The following is an 18,028-nucleotide window of genomic DNA, read 5'->3' as shown; positions in this document are numbered from 1 at the left end:
CGGAGATGCTGTGTCCCATCGCTCGTTCGCCGACTGTAACACTCCGTTCAGACTCACTTAAATCTTGATAAGTTGACATTATAGCACCAGTAACCGACCTAACAACTGCGACAAACACTTATTGTCTTATATAGGCCTTGCCGACCGCAGCGCCGTATTCTGCCCGTTTGCATACCTCTGTATTTGAATACTTATGTCTATAGCAGTTTCTTTGGCGATTCAGTGTTGTTTACGTGAAATCGTATGAGACAGAACGCTCTACGCGGGGACGGAACTGCAAGGCGCAGCGCTGCAAGGCATAGCGTTCTCAAAAGTGCAGTCACTTTTCATTGCTGTACATATTCTGAGTGTCTAATCCTGAAATTTCTACACGTCTGTCCAATGCATATAGAATCACAGCCTTTACACGTTAGCTGGCGTATGCCTCCTTACTTGTATTTATCTATCGTGGTGTTGGGTATTTTTAATCTTTTCTTTTGTGTGTTGTTGGTTAGTATGCTTCATTTTTACATGCTTCATTTTTACATTCTTTTCTCATGATGTTGCCTATTGTGTATGTTGTCAAATGTTAGATGAGTCATGTTTTCTTGGTATTTATGGTTTCTTCATCTTGCGTGCCTTGTGTGTTCTCTGTTGCTGGCGTGCTGTAAATATTAACGTTCTTTGGAATTTAAATACAAAACAGAACAAAAAAATGGAAGTAAAAAGGTGAAATATATTTCCTACCACATATTGTTTGTCCATATATGTCTTCTCATGCAATCATATGTTGATGTTGTAAAACGATTGGGTGACACTTTGCTTATTCTTTCACTACTCAGCAATTTGGACGATTTAACACATGACCTAATGCAACATCTCCATTATGAACTTCGCTTAGGTCATTAATAAACTCTAGAGTCATTATTACGTCCGTAATTCTGTTACCAGGGTCTCAAATTTTTGAAACAGGCGGCTCCTTCAGCATTCAGTACTGGACAAAGCAAGTTACATTATATTCACATTTCATCTAGAGTGAACACACCACCATTTGACGGTGACGTTCCTTTCTGGTTTGTAGCATTCTCTCGACCCCTATTGTGAATCCACCTTCAGTGTATGTACTGACGCCAAACTGCCCACCAGACGCCTCCATGCAGACACGTGATTCCGGCGATGTCACATGGAGAAACAAATGGTCACTCGTGGCAAGTGAATCTCAGTGCCTGAATGGTTCTCCAGCGGCGCTGCAGTAGACTCGTTTCGTACACGGAGACGAGTGAAACACGAAATTCGAACACGTTCAGAACAGTACCGAGAAGACCCTGCGCCCTTGCAGACACGCCAAAACTTCGCCTCCTCCCCTTCCCCCCCTCCTCACCCACCGAAAAGCTATCGCATGTTTAACAAGTTTCGATTAATTTTAAAGATTGGTTTAATGAATGTGAAGCTCAGCGAAACCGACTGACCAGTGAGTTTTTATGTAATATTTACCTAAGTTAAATATATAGCAAAATGATTAGCAGAAATAATAAGATTTTCGATGCATTCATGTAGGTTAGACTTCCGTTCGCACTAGAGTGACACTAAAATACGTAACGCGGAATTAAGACCCACTTGCAGTGGTCTTACGACGCCAGATGCTTGAGGAATGCAGCCGATGACGAAAGGCAGAGCGAACAGTTATGCAGTCATCTCGGAGCGTACTTTTGTTTATAGGAAATTTTAATATAGACGAACAGAGTATAGCTGTCTATAAGGACAACGACTATCTCCTGTTATATTAAACTTCCTGGCAGACTGAACCTATGTGACAGACCGAGAATCGAACTCGGGCCCTTTGCATTTCGCGGGCGATTGTTGTAATAACTGAGCTGAAGAGAGAAAAATTCGTTCTGTAGAAATCCCCGAGGATGAGCACTTGCCATTGAAAGGCAAAGGTCCCGAGTTCGACTCTCGGTTCGGCACACAGTTTCAATCTGCCAGGAAGTTTCATATCAGCACACTCCGCTGCAGAGGGAAAATTAATTATGGCTACATCATCTAATATTATTACTCGCCGCAGAAGACTTAGTCGTGAGTTCTTTTCATTTACACAGCAGGTCGTATCAACCGAAACTAGCGAACAATAAAAGCAATAACAGAGAGACAAATAATTACTCATCAACTTCATCTTTTTGCTTCCTTCTTCTACCATAGCGTCTTACTCCAGCTCTCACACTGCGGAAATCGGGAGCCTTCAGACAACTAGCATATTTGCTCTAGTATCCGCCCGCCTACGTTTTGAGATCCTGCAAAGCAGCTGTAAAATAGCAGCAAGAAATACATTGTTGAACCTGAGTGACCTGTGAAGGGAACAACTTTGTTCACCATAAGCACTGTTGGCATACCAGACTTTATAACAATAGACATACACAAATAAAAAAAACAGTTGCATCACCTCGGTTCCGAGAGTTCCGGAACCTGTACAGAAAACTGGAATAGAGATCAACATAAGTATCATTTCCTTCCTTTTTATTACTCATGAAAACTGCACATTGCATGTTGTACCACCATACGGTGAGACCTTCAGAGGTGGTGGTCCGGACTGCTGTACACACCGGTACCTCTAATACCGAGTAGCACGTCCTCTTGCATTGATGCATGCCTGTATTTGTCATGGCATCGACAAGTTCAGCAAGGCACTTTTGGTCCAGATTGTCCCACTCCTCAACGGAGATTCTGCGTAGATCCCTCAGAGTGGTTGGTGGGTCACATCGTCCACAAACAGTTCTTTTCAATATATCCCAGGCATGTTCGATAGGGTTCATGTCTGGAGAACATGCTGGCCACTCTAGTCGAGCGATGTCGTTATCCTGAAGGAAGTCGTTCTCAAGATGTGGACGATGTCGCTCATGAAGACGAATGCTTCGCCAGTATGCTGCCGATATGGTTGCACTATCGGTCGGAGAATGGCATTCACGTATAGTACAGCCGTTACGGCGCCTTCCATGACAACCACCGGTGTACGTCGGCCCCACATAATACCGCTGTGCTGTGCTCGCTGGACAGTGTGTCTAAGGCGTTCAGCGTGACCGGGTTGCCTGCAAACACGTCTCTGACAATTGTCCGGTTGAAGGCATATGCGACACTCATCGGTGAAGAGAACGTGATGCCAGCCCTGAGCGGTTCATTCGGCTTGTTGCTGGGCCCATCTGTACCGCGCTGCATGGGGTCATGGTTGCAAAGCTGGACCTCGCCATGGCCGTCGGGATTGAAGTTGCGCATCATGCAGTCTATTGCGCACAGTTTGAGTCGTAACACGACGTCCTGTGGCTGCACGGAAAGCATTATTCAACATGGTGCCGTTGCTGTCAAGGTTTCTCCGAGCCATAATCCGTAGGTAGCGGTCATCCACTGCAGCCGTAGCCCTTGGGCGGCTTGAGCGAAGCATGTCATCGAAAGTTCCTGTCTCTCTGTATCTCCCCCATGTCCGAACAACATCGCTTTGGTTCACTCCGAGACGTCTGGACACTTCCCTTGATTAGAGCCCTTCCTGGCACAAGGTAACAATGCGGACGCTATCGAACCGCGGTATTGACCGTCTAGGCATGATTGTTCTACAGACAACACGAGCCGTGTACCTCATTCCTGGTAGAATGACTGGAACTGATCGACTGTCGGACCCCCTCCGTCTAATAGGCACTGCTCATGCATGGTTGTTTACATCTTTGGACGGGTTTAGTGATATCTCTGAACAGTCAAAGGGTCTGTGATACAATGTCCACAGTCTGGAGTTCTGGGAACTGGGGCGACGCAAAACTTTTTTCGATGTGTGTATATTTGGTAGCAGAAGTTTCTTTGATGCTTCTGTAGGATTATGTAAACTGTAGGTGGATGGGGTAGAAAGCAAAGGGAAGGAACTGATGCTACTAGTTGCATCGGGACTTTGTTCGAAATCACCGGCGGCGAGTCAAAATGTGTGTCAGGCTGAGACTTAGACCTGTGATCTCCTGCTTACTAGGCAGTTGAACCCGGACACAGTGCTTATCGCAATTGTGCAGACTACCTCGGCTCCCCAGCTGACCCACAATCTCACCTAGCGCCATCTATCTGCCGTCCCTGTCAGTGTCCTCCACTTTCGTTATTTTTACATTTCCGCTGGAGGTCGGACGTAAATGTCCACCTGCACGAAGGTTAAGGATTCATAGCCCATCGACGCGAATACGTTACGTGAATCAAGACGCCACACATTCATCTAACTGATTCGTCTTTACGGGCAATGAATAAACAACATTCAGTGTGCTTGCACATTTACATTCGGCCTTCAGCGGCAATCTAAAATTAGCGAGCATGGTGGACATGGACAGAGATTGTGAATAGGTGGCGCTAAATGGGAATATGAGTAGACTGGGGAGCATGTCGAGATAAAAACAAATGGTTCAAATGGCTCTGAGCACTATGGGACTTAACTTCTGAGGTCACCAGTCCCCTAGAACTTAGAACTACTTAAACCTAACTAAGCTAAGGACATCACACACATCCATGCCCGAGGCAGGATTCGAACCTGCGACGTAGCGGTCGCGGGGTTCCAGACTGTAGCACCTAGAACCGCTCGGCCATCCCGACCGGAGCATGACCAGATAGTCCACACATTTGCGATAAACACTGTGTCCATATGGAGTAGTGGTTAATACAACTGCTTAGTAAGCAGGACATCACATTTCCGAGTCCTGGTCCAGCACGTATTTTCACTCTTCGCTGTTGATTCCGCACAAAGTTTTGCTGTAGTTGATATCATCAGTTCCTTTCCTTTCTCCTCACAGCAGTGAATTCTGCGTGGTGTCCGTTCGGACACGGCTGAAGGAGGAGATGCCACACATTCGTACACTGAAGAGCCAAAGAAACTGGTACACCTGCCTAATCTTGTGTAGGGCCCCCGCGAGCACGGAGAAAAGCTGCAACACGATGTGGCGTTGGCCCGACTAAAGTCTGAAGTAGTGTTGGAGGGAATCGCCACCATGAATCCTGCAGGGCTGTCCAAAAATCCGAAAGAGTACGAAGTGGTGAAGATCTCTTCCGAACAGCACGTTGCAAGGCATACAAGATATGCTCAATAATGTTCATGTCTGGGGAGTCTGGTGGCCAGCGGAAGTGTTTAAACTCGGAAGAGTCTTCCTGGAGCCCCTCGGTAGCAATTCTGGACGTTGTGCTACTAGAATTGCTCAATCCGTCGAAATGCGCAGTGGACATGAATGGATGTAGGTGATCAGACAAGATGCTTCCGTACGTGTCATCTGTCAGAGTCGTATCTAGACATATCAGGAGTTCCATATCACTCCAACTGCACACGCCCCATACATAACAGAGCCTCCACCAGCTTGAACAGTTCCCTGCTGACGTGAAGAGTCCATGGATTCATGAGGTCTCCATACCCGTACACGTCCATCCGCTCGATACAATTTGAAACGACACTCGTCTGACCAGGCAACATGTTTCCATTCATCAACAGTCCAATGTCACTGTTGATGGGCCCACGTGAGGCGTAAAGCTTGGTGTCATGCAGTCATGAGCCTCGGCTCCGAAAGCCCATACTGATGATGTTTCGATTGAATGGATCGCACGCTTAGACTCGTTGATGGCCCAGCAATCTGCAATTTTCGGAAGGGTTGCACTTCTGTAACCTTGAACGATTCTCTTTAGTTATCTTTGGTCCCATTCTTGCAGGATCTTTTTCCGGGTGGATTCCTGATAGTCACGGTCGACTCGTGAAATAGTCGTACGGGGAAAGCCCCAGTTCATTGCTACCTCTGAGATGCTGTGTCCCATCGCTCGTGCACTGACTACTAACAGCACGTTCAAACTCACTTAAATCTTGATGACCTGCCATTGCAGGAGCAGTAACCGATCCAACAACTGCGACAGATACGTGTTTTATATAGGCGTTGCCGACCGCAGCGCCGTCTTCTGTCTGTTTACATATCTCTGTATTTGAATACGCATGTAGACCATTTTCATTGGCACTTATGTGTATAACTACTGTACTTGTAGGAAATTACAATGTGACAGTTGTGTCTGTTCATAGTTACGGAATGAGGGAAAGGCTTCGTATCCCAGGCAGAAGACAGGAACACAACGGGTAGGAGAACCCACATACATCATTCTGGTAACCGTTAAACTGTCTCTCTTTAAAATGCTTTTTTATTACAGTCTCTGATCACAAATGAATTCTTTAAACGATGACCGGTTTCAGTCTGTAGTGACCATCTTCAGATTAAAAATATATAAATATATACATCTAGTGAGCAGTGTGTCTTTTAACATAAAACAGCAATATGTATCACAATATACTGTCATACACCAGGGAAATGTACAGATAAAATATGGTATAACGTACCTTTTTTACACCATGTCCTAAAGTGATACGGCCATAATGGTATCGTCAAAACATATAAATAAAATCAGCATAGCATCGTCACATAGATCTAAAAACAATAAGATGTAGAATAGGCCACATAGTACACATAGTGATTATTGCCAACTAGCTACTGAGGTACAGTAGCATCCAGAAACCTGTTTGCCTACACCCTGTTTGCCGCTACTGTGGGCTTGCTTATATGCAATCATCATTTACGCAAAAACATAATCTGATAAAAGCACATTAGATAAAATGCATGTAGCAGACTTATTAAAATTGATGACTATCATAGAAACCAATTGTGATACATTAAAAGAAGAATGCAGTTACCCATGTAAAATTATTAAAAGAAAATATATGAATTGGTGCGCGCCTACATAAGATCCTAGCGGCCGACCCAACAGAGGGCGCTGTTCATTGATCTGTCCCTTTTTCAGCTGTCATATAGACATTTTATCTGTCATAAGTAATTTATAGGTTGCCACAGGCAATGTATTACGCTATATTAATTGTTGACCGTAAATTCACCTTAAAAGGGTCGGACCTCTACTCTTCATATATTTTCTTTTAATAATTTTACATGGGTAACTGCATTCATCTTTTAATGTATCACAATTGGTTTCTATGATAGTCATCAATTTTAATAAGTCTGCTACATGCATTTTATCTAATGTGCTTTTATCAGATTATGTTTTTGCGTAAATGATGATTGCATATAAGCAAGCCCACAGTAGCGGCAAACAGGTTGTAGGCAAACAGTTTTCTGGATGCTACTATACCTCAGTAGCTAGTTGGCAATAATCACTATGTGTACTATGTGGCCTATTCTACATCTTATTGTTTTTAGATCTATGTGACGATGCTATGCTGATTTTATTTATATTTTTTGACGATGCCATTATGGCCGTATCACTTTAGGACATGATGTAAAAAAGGTATGTTATACCATATTTTATCTGTACATTTCCCTGGTGTATGACAGTATATTGTGATACATATTGCTGTTTTATGTTAAAAGACACACTGCTCACTAGATGTATATATTTATATATTTTAGATCTGAAGATGGTCATTACAGACTGAAACTGGTCACTGTCTAAAGAATTCATTTGTGATCAGAGACTGGAATAAAAAAGCATTTTACAGTATTGGATCACTGTTTGTACACGCGATTATGTCGCAGTTGCTGTCTCTCTGTTTTATTGTTATTTACACCCCCTCTGTGTCTGTGCTCTGGAATATTTTGCCATACCGTCGGTATGGCCCTGCTCGTGTAAAAGACACTTGGTGTAGTACATGGTACACTCTTTTGTGCGGTGCTGAGGTGATACCGTGCCTTGCCTGCAGGCTGGTGTTGTTCCTGTTCTTCGTGCTCGGGGAACCACAGCTGCGCGCCAAGTGGTGGGCTACCTTCCAGTCGTGGCTGCCTGCAGACACTTGCTACCTTGACAAGATGGCGGCCAGGAGCTCGCAGGGCCGGTCCTCGTCCACCACCACCACCACCACCACCACCGCCGCTACAGCAGCTGTGGCCCCACCAGTCAAGGAGCATGCCGCTGTGTCCGCCTCGGCCAGCTTCTCCAGTGAGAGGGCCAACAGCTCTGTCTCCATCAGCAGATACTGAACGCCGTCCACAGCAACAACTAGTACTGCCGTGTGTCACGCGTGCTGAGGCGTCAGACTTCAGACAAGGGAAAGAAATAGTTCTTCAAGTGACCAGAATGCACCGTGTCCTCGTTCATTACCTACACTATTTAAAACTATGAGAGATTCAAAGCCATTTGTTTCTTTTGCAGTGGATCGAAACTTATTACAGGTCAACGTTCAAATGTATGGAATGTGACTTACAACTATATCAACAAGTATTAACATATGACAGTAGATGTATACCAAAGATTTACGCATGAATTTAAAGCAGACAAACTGGAGATGAGGTATCTCACAACTGATTGACAGCCATCTCATCTACTTTTTGCAGATCAGATTCCTTACATTTCTAGAAATATTGAATAAAATTATGTGTTTGTGAACATTGATTCTCTTGTCCCCGATTTACGTGTCCACAAATATAAAAGTGTAGAGAAACGAATCGGTCAGTCCAGGTTTTCGTAGTATGACAACGATCTTCATTGTTGCCTAATCATTTTCATGTGGCTCATAGTCACATGTTCATGGACGGACAGTGAAATGAATATTTTTGAAATTTTATTTACTGTACACATCTAGATAAAAACAGTACTACCAAAAAGGAATACCAGTATGTGCATATAAGGGGCAGTCAAATGAAAATGCCACAGTTGGAAGAAAGTAAGTAAAGTGTTTATTATTTAAAAAGTAATCGCCATAGCTGTTAATACATTTATCCGACTGTAAACCAAAGCGGGCAGTGCCTTTATAGAAAAATGTATGCGGTTTCGTACAGAATCATGAATGTATCCAGGTGTGCGTCTCTTTGTCTTCCTCCTTCAGGGCTCCAAAAATATGGAAATCTGGAGAGATATCGGGACTTTATGGAGGATGTGTAAGGGCTTTCCAGCAAAACATCTGCAGCATAGTCGAAACAACCTTGGCAACATCTGGGCGGGTAATATCCTGCAACAGAATGATGCCGTCCATCAACCTGCTGCTGATTGACTTTCTTGGACGCAGTGCGCAACGCGCAGCAGTACACGCACACTCTCCTCATGTCATTTCTCTATTTTTGGAGCCTTGAAGTAAGATATTCATGGCCGTCGATTGCCTTCACATGAAGAGATGTACGCTCACGTACAATCATTGTTCTGTAGGCAGCCACAAACATCTTTCTATGATGGCATTGACAATTTCATAGTGGATAAATACGTTAACAGTTATGCCGATTACTTCTGAAATAAAATAAATAATTGACATACTTTTCTCCATCGTCTCGTTTGACTGGCCCTTATAAATACTATGCTTTTCTACGGGACGAAGAAGATAATTTTCGGAAATGATTACATGTGCTAAATATCTTTTATAAAAGTAATAGTGTTGAGATATCCAGGACAAAAACAATAGTTATGGCAAGACAATGAAAATTGGTAGTTACAGGCAAGACAATAATTGACGGTGAACCAGTAGGACAAGTATCAAGTTTTATCTACCTTGGTTGTGATTCATATCTCAAGAATGACGACGAAGTGAAGAAAAAGCTTCATCAATGTGTGAGGAACAATTCGGCCAGCATCGAAGGGTAAGATAACAGATTCAACTTAAATTCTGGAAGATTATAGCTGTGCCAAGATTGATATATGGAACCGAAAAATGAGTGAATAAAACAAATTATCGGAACAAAATGCAATTGTCTGAGATATAGTTCCTCAGGTCAGTGGAAGGGTACTCCCTAAAAGACAAAAATCCCAACGAAAGAATATCTCACAACTTAAACACAGTGTAGTTGAGTGGCAACCACATTTTTAGAATGGAGGTCAATAGAATTCTGAAGCTTGCCCTTAGATATCCTTCTACCAGAAGAAGAGGCGTTGGTCGACACGTGAAGATAGGGCAGGCAACAGCCGAATCCTGGAAGAGGATGTAAGTAAGTAACTAAGTATCATCACCAAATTCAATGCCAGGTCATCAGCATTTACAGTGTGTGTGAATTGCTCCACAAAAGAATTCATTTTGAGGTTTGTGTAACCACTCGAGCACTGAGCGACTTTCCTATTTACAATCTGTAGATGTAAATGTAGTCGCCATACTAAGTCTACAACTTTCTTCCGGCGTTTTTTCTCGAAGTTCGAGCCTTTATTGTGAAGAACTTACAAAAAAATTATGATTCATAATATTGCCCATCGCATGCCACTACAGTCTCCCATATTTCAGATAGCATACGAATCCAGTGGCGGAAGAACTGGGTGTCCTTTGTGGGGATCCATGAATCGATTCAATTTTGCACTTGTTCATATGATCGGAAGTGCTGGTGAGCCAGACTGTATGTCATTGATCGAAAAAGGTGGTATTCGGAGAGAGAGCAACGTATGGAGAATACGGCCGGAGGGACAGTACTTCTCATTTCAACGTTTCCATGTATATTTCGACGGGTTTTGCGAAAGGGGGTCGAGCACTGTCCTGCTGCAAAATTGCCTTTACGTGTCTGTCGCTGTATTGTGGCCGTTTGTGTGTCTGTGCTGGGCTCGAACGCATCGATTTCTTTCGATAATGATGTCCTGTGACTGTCTTCGTCGGTTTCAGTAACTACGAAAATGTTCTCTCTTCCACAGCCATGTCGGTCTTCGACATCAAAATCACCGTCCTTAAGGCTTTGAAAACATTCTCTGCATGTTCTTCCACTAATAGTTCCCTCATCATTGGTCTTTTCAGCATTTTAAGAGCCACAGCCGCAGATTTCTTCATCTTAAAGCAGAAAATTAAAACTTCCCGCAAATGGCGAGAAATGGGTCACGTAAGTTGACGTACTTTATCGAGAATGGCCTTATGACGCAATCATAAATCGTGTAATGTTTTTATGGCATTATGTTTACAGATGCCTATGCTTATTTTATTACACCTATGACCAACCACCCGAACCTCACTTGCCGCTACTGCCGTCTACTGCAAAACGGCGGAAGCAAAGTTGTAGACCTAATATGTCTTAGAGAAAATTACTCTCTCCCAAGCACATCTACAACTACCTCTATTTCTATGCTCAGTTGTGCGCTTAAATGGGTGAGACAGAGGTAATTTTTAATCATACCATATTTTGGATTTTTAAGTTCGCCTCTATGTAGGCATTTTATGTTTATGGTCTCTACAGAGTGGATATGAAGGAGATCGAACAATAATCGTAGTTTCTGCCTGTAAGCGTGTTCGTGACATTTTCTGGAGATTTTTATGAGGTTTACTCCAGCGCATTCTTTGAGATGTTTTTACACATCTCTTATACTCTCTCCCCAGTGAGACAAGCCTAAGAACACACAGCTCTCATTGCTATGTATACACTCTCTGTCCCTGTTAATCTTGCCTGTTACAGATCCCACACAGTTAGGCAGTGTATTCCTCTTTGTGTTGATCAGCAAATTGTAGGGAAATAACGACCACGATGTGTTTTTTTTAGAGCAAAGAATTTGTTTTTCTCATGGTGAAATGGATGTGCATCCATGAAAGTTAAAATTAACGCAGAAATTAACTTCTGTGCGAACAGTCTACGCTACGGGAGGAAATAGTTACAGGACTTTTTTTTTACTTCTAAGAATAATTTAACTCAGCTTTAATTTTTGGCTTTAGGGCAACTCCCACAGCAGAAATACGATCATTTCCGAAATCTGGCAAATGCCTTATGAAATTATTGTTAAAATTTCTATTATTCTCTGATTTATTCAATTAAATGTAAGTGAAAGTTCGCCTTTGGTTATGAGGAATATTAGAAGAAGTACTGAGGTGCAGTTGTGATGCGCTATGGTCACACATCGATGTAGAAAAATAGATAAGAGTTACAGAAACTGAAAAGCTCATAGTTAACGAAATAGCTGAAGAGAAATTGTATAAGCAAAGAGGTAGACTGATAATTCAAAAGACTTCTGTAAAGCAAAACAAAATATTAACAAGGAAAATACATTCAATGCGAAAAGAGTAAATAAAGAAACCATTTAGAGATATATCAAAAAGATGTAAATAGATACTGAATGTGTAAGAATTCATATGTAAATTGGAAAAAAACTTATATGAATGTTATGTATATTGGGATGATAAGTTTTTATGTAATGTGTATACAAACATGGCTACAGCTAATTTTTGTAGGCCGCTGTGTGACAGTTATTGTAGGAATCGATTTTGCTACTGAGGCTTAAAATTGATAAGATAAAAGAAAATATCTATTTGATAATAAAATACAGATTTATTCTATGTATCATACTTTATTACTTTAACATTCCATCATATTTTAAATCAAAGACAGGGAAAAAATACCTAAAACATTATGGGGACATTGCTAAAATTTCAGACATAAAAATTATGGATAAGCGAAAAATAAAATCTACTTTAAAACAAACAGCCAGCCACGATGTATGGAAGGCCCTGCTTATATCCCCAATTTTATTCTATTTTGGCACACTAGGGATTGCATACCTGCACAGTTGCAAATCTACTAAAATCATTACTAGTTCAAAAATACAGCAGTTCATAACTTATCAATACTGCAATAATCTTCTGAACATGAACTGATGGAAATCAGCCTAGAACTTGATTTAATAAAACATGGGATACCATCTCAAGCTATTCCTTACAGATCTGACCAAACCTAAATCATACTGAGTTACTCATCTCAGGGTTTGTACGCATGACCTACACTACTGATATTTTATTCTTACTCTAAATTCCACAACAGCAGCAACTCTGATTCATAATTCAAATATTCAAAATTGCTTCACTAGTAAAAAATTAGTTTAATGTTATGTGAAACCGAAGATAATAATATGCCAAACTGCATATATTCACATTTCATCTGCAAATGCACCAAACATATGTAACTGGGAAGTAAAAAAAGAAAAAGAAGAGTAGATTTAGTGAATTTACAAAATAAATGTTATATTTACATGAAAAGAAAACAAATAAAAAGCAACAGCTGACATGGATCCAATAATTGTAAGCTTCTAAGAACTAGTGTCTTTGTTCTATAGCAGAAAGTGAGAAGAGAGAAAAGGATGTGTGTAAAGAGGTATGAAAGTTATGAAGAAAAAGTTACTCTTAGCTCTATGCAATAGAGTTAAGCAAGAGGATAGATGGTTTAAAGTCTCTCACGTTGATCTTATATATATGTTTTGCCACATATTAGTGAATAAACTTTTTGATGACGACCTTTCTACAATGTCACTTAAAAATATCTTTTTATGACATAGGTATACTCGTGGAACTATACTACTAACTGTTGGCTCAAATTAGGTAGCAGAGTGAGCCCAAAAAGAACTAAACAGCTGTATGCTCTGAAATACCACTGGGTGTCTCAGGAAAAATTAAGTACCTGTATGTAATGAAATAATACATACCCCAATTTGGAAGACTATTTTCTTAATTATAATTTCCCTTAATCTGTCGCCCATTACATTTTTATTGCTTTTTCCTACCTGAAATAGACTTTAGGACTTTCTTAAAAGTTCTGTCCTGTTTAGCTTGTAACAGAATTACCAAACTACTTTCAATATAATTCAGCAATATCCCAGTAGTTATCATCTTAAAATGATAAATCGCTCTACACAGTTACTGACGAAAACTATATCATATCTATGAGTTTGCATCCAAAACATATTATTTATTATGGTACTTTCTTCGTGGTTGAGATAATGAAAAGGAAATGCTAAACAAATTTCTTGTTTAACACTTACGCACTAAAGATATAAAAGACAACACATGGGGTATAGTGTACTTGTCTATTATAATTGACATCATGGAGGTAACAAATTTGAAACTGGGAAAATAAGGTGTACACACTACACTAAGAAATGGAAATTTTTTGATCATACATGCTGATGAGAAGTTAATATTTGTAGTAGCTACTTCAATCCCCTAATTTAGAATTAGAACTTATTGTGCCACAGTTATAGGCCACCTTCAAAGCAGAATTTGTGGAAAACTATGATGTCCACATGTGTCTGTGAAGAGAGCAAGGGAAAATTCTCAGGTCATGTAGAAAGATAAACCATTCATTTGCAAAAAGAGGAAGCTCACGTAATAATCAGCCAGAGGAACTCAATATAATTATCAACTATATGAATGAAAGACATAAGTTAAAGTAGAAGAAGGAGAGTGAGGAGGAGGAAGAGAGGGGAGTGAGAAGTGAACACGACACACACTCTCTCTCTCTCTCTCACACACACACACACACACACACACACACACACACACACACACACAGAAAGAGAGAGAGAGAGAGAGGGAGGGAGGGAGAGAGAGAGTGGCGAGCTGGAGTGGAAAAATATTGGGATGGTGAATTAGTTGACAGAAAATGTTATACAAAAATTAAAACAAAATTCTATGGCTACTGGGAACTTAATGTAACAAAAACTACTGAAATAAAGAAAATGTCATTCATGAAGAAATCTTTCAGACAGTTGTCCATAGGTCTACAACAGATAACATCCTCATAGTTGAGGAAAATATCTTCTTCACTGATAACATACTTCCCCAAGGGTCTCAAGTTTTTAGCAGCACTGTCTATATATTTACAAAATATAGATGTCGAAATGAAAGCAGCAGTAACAAGAAAATAATGTGAGTGTGCTGTTAAGTAAATGTAAGACCATATTACAAGGGTTAGGGTAGTTTTTACTTTAAAACTGAAACCATGATGAAGTTGGAAATATTGGCACTTTATAACTACTAAAAAATTATAATTAATGTTTACTGACAATTTTGAAAGAATTGTCAATAGATTAAGGGTAAAAACAATTAATGCATATTTTCTGCTCTGTACACCTCACATCTAGTAATGAGCTTGCCTGACAGGCTTTCTAGACTTCAAAATGTTTTAAAAGTGCATATAGATTCGGAAAGCACCATGATGAGGGTGTCTGTTGAGGTTACTTTGCTCTACAAAGGATTTAACAAACATCTGCTTAAAAGCAGTATTTCTGTTTTTAATAAATTAAATGAAGTTCCTTTTAAAGAAGGTATACTTGATGTAGTGCTCATTAAACAAATTTTGCAGCAAGAAATGTCTTTCTGAATGTAGGGGTTTATAGCGATTAATAGCAAATATAAATCATAGATTTTAAAGTGTCTTTGTGTGAGAATGCTTATGGAAGTTTGCGACCTAAACATGGAAGGTTGCAGAGGACTAACACACACATTACATGAAATAGCCAAATATTCTTTTGTAACAATGTAAGTATCAATCTATGCTTGATCAGAAGAATAAAGCAGATATAAGTAATACTTCACACACAGTTTGGAAATAATGGTATTTTGCTTTACCTATACTATTTCTCATCTTTTATATTCAATGTCTATTTTTTGTCTCACACTGCCTAAAATATTTATAAAATGCCAAAACTTCAGTGTTCAGCAAGTTTTATTTCAGTTTTCATATCGGTTTGCCATGTTCTTATGCTTTATGTTTCAGGAACTTCTCTATAAGGCAAAACTACTCCAGTGCAATAAATGTTATCACATGCTTCTGATTTACATGAGTTGAATTCCAATTCTTACTGAGAGAAGACAAATCATTATTGTAGTGTCCAACAATTCATCTGACTTCATCAAATGAGAGTGACAAAAGTTGGTTGCATCTAATAATGAACTTATAAGAAAGTTGCAAACTCATTAGGAAACACTGCTTTCATAAACTCAAAGTGGACATCACAAATCACATGAAAAATGGCTGAAAGTGAAGATAAGTGTAAAGGAAAGAAGCTGTGATTTTGAATCGCTGTGTTATCAATGCTGCTTGGTTCTAGCAATGTAGGAGAAACACAGAAACTGTTGTGGTTTTACAGATCAATGCAACATGATTTTGAATTAGTCAGAGTATATCTGTTGAATTATGAACAGAATGCTGCTGTCAAGATCACACAGAAAATTGACTAATATGTATAAAGTATTGTATATTCTTTTCTCTTTAGACATCACACTGTGGAACTATCTTTAACTCTAAGGCCTCAGTTGCACAAGGTATTGACAGTATTAGGCCAAAAAACATAAATTTAAAGTTAGAGCCACTTTGAAAATGAGCAACAGGTTATATTTTGAAAATAAATTTTTCAGTGTACACTTAAAAATCACTAATGTAATACAAGATCTTTTTGAAATGTGTGTACAAGATTGGAAAAAAAGAGAAATATGAAAATCAATTATTGTTACAAAGTCAGCTTAGAATAATAGTATGCTACTAGGAATTAACACTCATTGGCTTATGAATATAAGATACTTAAAAGAGGTCAGCTATTCACCTTACCATACATGCCAGGACATGAAACATTCAATGTACTGTGTGCAGCTCTCGCATAATTTTCTTTTTGTTTGTTACCAATCAAGTAAAAGCAAGTTAAATGTTTAGTTAACACTACACTCTGTATGAAGACTGTTGTCAACTGCAGTATCACAGTTTTTCTCGATATAGAATTTCTGTGACATGTTGAAGTCAGTCAAAAGGTAGAGATTTGCACTTGTTTTTGTTTAGAGAATAAACAAAATTTGGTTTACATTCAAGTGAAGTAAAAAAGGTGAATGTTACACAAGCAATTATACTTTTCCCCTATGATATGACAAACAAGATATATCAATTTTTGGAAACTCCATTTTACAACACATCATTTTCAGTGAACTGTACTTCACATGTTATTTCATGTGTACTTCATATGCTATTTTTCCTTGAACTGCAACACATATTCAAACAGAAGTGGCATATCAAACCAGCATTCACTTATTGTCTTGTAAAGAAGAAAGTAGTTAATACTGAACTGTTAATGTATGTGTTTCTGATAAGCCTATTCCAGGCTTGAATTTTCTCAATATACCGTAATATCATTGTTCCATCACAGTTTACAATCACTGACAGATCTATGGTTTCCTTTTCTTAAAGGCACATTAAAAAGATAGAGTAAGGATCTATATCTGCATGTGCAATCATGTCATACTTTTTAAAAGAAACAACCAACTAAACCACATGCAACAACTGTGTATAGGTCACAAAACAACTCTTACTCAACATTCAGTACGTATTCACAGTTTTTTTATATAATATATATTGTCTGATGGAAGGACTGGAAATGATTATCTGTAAGAAGGCAGATCAAATACATCACCAAGTTTTGCATATGATGTAAAACTGAATAATTTTTATCCTTCACTATTTGTATGGCAAATAAACCAGTCAGCCACTTATTCATGGTCTATGCCTACCAGTAAGGTCAAAGTTGTCGCAGTGGATGTACATACATTCTTTGATGTAAGGAAGTCAGTACAATACACTGAAATTCGAGTGGATAAATAAAGCTAATACATGTGTAATCTTAAAAGAAGGTACCTCTCCTTTTAGGAGAAAAAGTTTTGTGATGCCACTGGCATCAATATTTAAGGGCAAGAGGTTTTAAGAAAATGGTGGTTACAGCAAATGGCAATTCATGTTATGGAATGTTATTCAGTAAGCGTTTATTAAAAAAGGAAAGCCTGAAAACCTATGATAGAGCAACACATCAATTACTATGATAAGTAATTTGGCTGCTTCTAAGTGATATACTATGTTTTTTGTGTAAAATGACTGCCCACTCTCATTTTTTATTGGTTTGCTTTTTTCTGTTATGGTACATTACAAATCAAAGAGTGAAAGTCAATTTAAAAAAGTATAGATTTTACTAATGTTAATACTTTAATCAAACAAAATGCAAATAAAGTGAAGAATCTACATAGTCATCTGCATCAGCAAACATTATTGATGATGAATACAAATTAATGCTGAGTAGTATTTATGGAATTAAAAGTAATATTTTTATTGTCAAAAATAAATTTAGGATATTTCACTTTGCACAGTCACTACAACTAACTGTGCATCTCTTTACACACATTCGACAAACATACATTATGTGTCTAACAAAATGTAATTTAATTACATTTAATTTTATACCAGTTTAGTTTACTTTCTAATTTATGATTAAAAAAGGAGTTTCATATACTGTGAAGTTATTTTGAAAATTTATAATTTGT

General features: G+C 39.2%; 1 protein-coding gene across 1 annotated transcript in view; it reads left to right on the top strand.

The window, feature by feature from the left end:
- The window catches only part of LOC126161231 (adhesion G protein-coupled receptor E3-like), a 140,727-nt gene extending 131,899 nt beyond the window's left edge, over positions 1-8,828 (top strand). Inside the window, exon 10 of the mRNA XM_049916973.1 lies at positions 7,724-8,828. Within this exon, the coding sequence (XP_049772930.1) occupies positions 7,724-8,000 (277 nt within the window). The 3' untranslated portion in view covers positions 8,001-8,828. The remainder of the gene's footprint in view (positions 1-7,723) is intronic.
- Positions 8,829-18,028: the final 9,200 nt, after the last annotated feature.

This window comes from Schistocerca cancellata, chromosome 2, assembly GCF_023864275.1.
Source record: "Schistocerca cancellata isolate TAMUIC-IGC-003103 chromosome 2, iqSchCanc2.1, whole genome shotgun sequence".
Lineage (NCBI taxonomy): Eukaryota > Metazoa > Arthropoda > Insecta > Orthoptera > Acrididae > Schistocerca > Schistocerca cancellata.
Note: the sequence above shows the minus strand (reverse complement) of the source record. Positions and strands in the feature narration are given on the sequence as shown.